Source organism: Oncorhynchus keta, chromosome 26, assembly GCF_023373465.1.
Source record: "Oncorhynchus keta strain PuntledgeMale-10-30-2019 chromosome 26, Oket_V2, whole genome shotgun sequence".
Classification (NCBI taxonomy): Eukaryota; Metazoa; Chordata; class Actinopteri; order Salmoniformes; family Salmonidae; genus Oncorhynchus; species Oncorhynchus keta.
The window spans coordinates 41,893,014-41,898,013 of NC_068446.1; the positions used below are offsets into that span (position 1 = coordinate 41,893,014).

The 5,000-nt window shown below is 44.1% G+C and overlaps 1 protein-coding gene across 1 annotated transcript in view; it reads left to right on the plus strand.

Moving 5' to 3' along the window:
* Window positions 1-5,000, plus strand: part of LOC118358802 (unconventional myosin-Vc) — a 46,996-nt gene that overhangs the window by 10,516 nt on the left and 31,480 nt on the right. The window contains exons 12-14 of the mRNA XM_052481121.1: window positions 1-133; window positions 1,406-1,528; window positions 4,651-4,734. The exon at window positions 1-133 is cut by the window's left edge and continues 8 nt beyond it. Coding sequence (XP_052337081.1) covers window positions 1-133; window positions 1,406-1,528; window positions 4,651-4,734 — 340 coding nt within the window. The remainder of the gene's footprint in view (window positions 134-1,405; window positions 1,529-4,650; window positions 4,735-5,000) is intronic.

Here is a 5,000-nt window from a genome sequence, read left to right on the forward strand (position 1 = left end):
CAAGCTGGAGCAGGACGAGTACATGAAAGAGGATATTCCCTGGACTCTGATAGACTTCTATGATAACCAGCCGGTCATTGACCTGATTGAAGCGAAGATGGGAATCCTGGACCTGCTGAATGAAGAATGTCTGGTGAGACTAATGATGTATATAACAAGGATGTGTTTTTGTATGACAGGACAGTGGGGAGGTAAAATGGATTATATATAAGGTGGTGGGTGTTACATGCACACGCACACACAGGCACACGCACACGCACACACACGCACACGCACGCGCACGCACACACACGCACACGCACACGCACGCACACACACACACACACACACACACACACACACACACACACACACACACACACACACACACACACACACACACACACACACACACACACACACACAGTCTTGTACAGCTATCCTTGTGGGGACACACAATTCAGTCACATTCAAAACCCTATTTTCCCTAACCTCTAACCCTAGCTCCTAACCCTAACCCAAAACCTAAACATAGCTCCTAACCCTAAATCTAACCCTAGCTCCTAAACCTAAACCTAAACATAGCTCCTAACCCTAAACCTAACCCTAGCTCCTAGCTCCTAACCCTAACCATAAATCTAACCCTAGCTCCTAACCCTAACCCAAAACCTAAACGTAGCTCCTAAACCTAAACCTAACCCTAGCTCCTAACCCTAATCCTAACCCTAGCTCCTAACCCTAAACCTAACCCTAGCTCCTAACCCTAACCATAAACCTAAACCTAGCTCCTAACCCAAAACCTAAACCTAGCTCCTAACCCTAACCCTAACCATAATCCTAACCCTAGCTCCTAACCCTAACCCTAAACCTAGCTCCTAACCCTAAACCTAACCCTAGCTCCTAACCATAATCCTAACCCTAGCTCCTAATCCTAACCCTAGCTCCTAACCATAATCCTAAACCTAGCTCCTAACCGTAATCCTAACCCGAGCTCCTAACCCTAACCATAATCCTAACCCAAGCTCCTAACCCTAACCATAATCCTACCCCTAGCTCTTAACCCTAACCATAATCCTAAACCTAGCTCCTAACCCAAAACCTAAACCTAGCTCCTAGCTCCTAACCCTAACCATAATCCTAAACCTAGCTCCTAACCGTAATCCTAAACCTAGCTCCTAACCATAATCCTAACCCTAACCCTAACCCTAGCCTAGTGGTTAGAGCGTTGGACTAGTAACTGAAAGGTTGCAAGTTCAAATCCCCGAGCTGACAAGGTAGGCACAAATCTGTCATTCTGCCCCTGAACAGGCAGTTAACCCACTGTTCCTAGGCTGTCATTGAAAATAAGAATTTGTTCTTAACTGACTTGCCTGGTTAAATAAAGATAAAATAAAAAAAATATTGGAATCTGTGTCTCTCGCTCCAGTTCCCCCAGGGTACAGATCAGAACTGGCTTCAGAAGCTGTACAACTACCTGGCTGACAACCCTCTGTTTGAGAAGCCCAGGATGTCCAACAAGGCCTTCATCATTCAACATTTTGCTGACAAGGTACAATCACAGTCACCTTTGAGTTTTACTGTGGTACAATCACAATCACAGTCACAGGCCCTTTGAGTTACTGTGATAAAATCACAGTCACAGGCCCTTTGAGTTACTGTGATAAAATCACAGTCACAGGCACCTTTGAATTTTACTGTGGTACAATCACAGTCACAGGCCCTTTGAGTTACTGTGGTACAATCACAGTCACAGGCCCTTTGAGTTACTGTGGTACAATCACAGTCACAGGCCCTTTGAGTTACTGTGGTACAATCACAGTCACAGGCCCTTTGAGTTACTGTGGTACAATCACAGTCACAGGCCCTTTGAGTTTTACTGTGGTACAATCACAGTCACAGGCCCTTTGAGTTACTGTGATAAAATCACAATCACAGTCACAGGCCCTTTGAGTTACTGTGGTACAATCACAGTCACAGACCCTTTGAATTACTGTGGTACAATCACAGTCACAGTCACAGGCCCTTTGAGTTACTGTGGTACAGTCACAGTCACAGGCCCTTTGAGTTACTGTGGTACAATCACAGTCACAGGCCCTTTGAGTTACTGTGGTACAATCACAGTCACAGTCACAGGCCCTTTGAGTTACTGTGGTACAGTCACAGTCACAGGCCCTTTGAGTTACTGTGGTACAGTCACAGTCACAGGCCCTTTGAGTTACTGTGGTACAGTCACAGTCACAGGCCCTTTGAGTTACTGTGGTACAGTCACAGTCTCAGGCCCTTTGCGTTACTGTGGTAAAATCACAGTCACAGGCACCTTTTGAGTTTTACTGTGGTACAATCACAGGCACCTTTTGAGTTTTACTGTGGTACAGTCACAGGCCCTTTGAGTTACTGTGACAAAATCACAGTGACAGGCCCTTTGCGTTACTGTGGTACCTTCACAGGCACCTTTTGAGTTTTACTGTGGTACCTTGACAGTCACAGGCACCTTTGAGTTTTACTGTGGTACCTTCACAGTCATAGGCACCTTTGAGTTTTACTGTGGTACCTTCACAGGCACCTTTGAGTTTTACTGTGGTACCTTCACAGTCACAGGCACCTTTTGAGTTTTACTGTGGTACAATCACAGTCACAGGCACCTTTGAGTTTTACTGTGGTACCTTCACAGTCACAGGCCCTTTGAGTTACTGTGGTACAATCACAGTCTCAGGCCCTTTGCGTTACTGTGGTAAAATCACAGTCTCAGGCCCTTTGCGTTACTGTGGTAAAATCACAGTCTCAGGCCCTTTGCGTTACTGTGGTAAAATCACAGTCACAGGCACCTTTGAGTTTTACTGTGGTACAATCACAGTCACAGGCCCTTTGAGTTACTGTGATAAAATCACAATCACAGGCACAGGCCCTTTGCGTTACTGTGGTAAAATCACAGTCACAGGCACCTTTTGAGTTTTACTGTGGTACAATCACAGTCACAGGCCCTTTGAGTTACTGTGGTAAAATCACAGTCACAGGCACCTTTGAGTTTTACTGTGGTACAATCACAGTCACAGGCCCTTTGAGTTACTGTGATAAAATCACAATCACAGGCACAGGCCCTTTGCGTTACTGTGGTAAAATCACAGTCACAGGCACCTTTTGAGTTTTACTGTGGTACAGTCACAGGCCCTTTGAGTTACTGTGACAAAATCACAGTGACAGGCCCTTTGCGTTACTGTGGTACCTTCACAGGCACCTTTTGAGTTTTACTGTGGTACCTTGACAGTCACAGGCACCTTTGAGTTTTACTGTGGTACCTTCACAGTCAGAGGCACATTTGAGTTTTACTGTGGTACCTTCACAGTCACAGGCACCTTTGAGTTTTACTGTGGTACCTTCACAGGCACCTTTGAGTTTTACTGTGGTACCTTCACAGTCACAGACACCTTTTGAGTTTTACTGTGGTACAATCACAGTCACAGGCCCTTTGCGTTACTGTGGTACCTTCACAGGCACCTTTTGAGTTTTACTGTGGTACCTTGACAGTCACAGGCACCTTTGAGTTTTACTGTGGTACCTTCACAGTCATAGGCACCTTTGAGTTTTACTGTGGTACCTTCACAGGCACCTTTGAGTTTTACTGTGGTACCTTCACAGTCACAGGCACCTTTTGAGTTTTACTGTGGTACAATCACAGTCACAGGCACCTTTGAGTTTTACTGTGGTACCTTCACAGTCACAGGCACCTTTGAGTTTTACTGTGGTACCTTCACAGTCACAGGCACCTTTGAGTTTTACTGTGGTACCTTCACAGTCACAGGCACCTTTGAGTTTTACTGTGGTACCTTCACAGGCACCTTTGAGTTTTACTGTGGTACCTTCACAGTCACAGGCACCTTTGAGTTTTACTGTGGTACAATCACAGTCACAGGCACCTTTTGAGTTTTACTGTGGTACCTTCACAGGCACCTTTGAGTTTTACTGTGGTACCTTCACAGTCACAGGCACCTTTGAGTTTTACTGTGGTACAATCACAGTCACAGGCACCTTTTGAGTTTTACTGTGTTACAGTCACAGGCCCTTTGCGTTACTGTGGTACCTTCACAGGCACCTTTTGAGTTTTACTGTGTTACAGTCACAGGCCCTTTGCGTTACTGTGGTACCTTCACAGGCACCTTTTGAGTTTTACTGTGTTACAGTCACAGGCCCTTTGCGTTACTGTGGTACCTTCACAGGCCCTTTGCGTTACTGTGGTACCTTCACAGTCACAGGCCCTTTGCGTTACTGTGGTACCTTCACAGTCACAGGCCCTTTGCGTTACTGTGGTACCTTCACAGGCACCTTTTGAGTTTTACTGTGGAACTCAGCAGGGTTGGACTGAATTCCATTTCAATTCAGTCATATCAGGAAGCAATTGTATTTTCAGGTTTATTTTCCCGAAATGACTACATTTCAATGGGATTCAATGGAACCCAACCTTGCTTCTCGATTTTTACATCAATGTATAATGTTCTTTTTAAAAAAATAGTTCATAGTTCTATTTTCAGGGATTTGTAAAAAAAAATATATATATATATATATATATATTTTTTTTTCTTCTAATAACTGATTTGAACAGTCTAGTACACCTGTTCACCAACACACACCTCAAATATGTGGCTTTGCTTTGAAATCTGTTTTGTGCCGTTACAGGTAGAATATCAATGCCGGGGTTTTCTAGAGAAGAACAGAGACGCATTGTATGAAGAGCTGGTGGATACCATGGCAACCAGTAAGGTATTGTCTGCTGTTCCATTCCTATAGTGTTTATTAACTCACTGTTGTATACTTAGTACATGTATATAGTTGTTTAGTACATGTACATACATTGGCAAGAAAATGTATGTGAATCCTTTGGAATTACCTTGGATTTCTGCATACATCTTTTTCATACAATTTGATTTGATCTTCATCTAAGTCGCAACAATACACAAACAATTATACGTTTTCATGTCTTTATTGTACACACCGTGTAAACATTCACAGTGCAGGGTGGGAAAAGT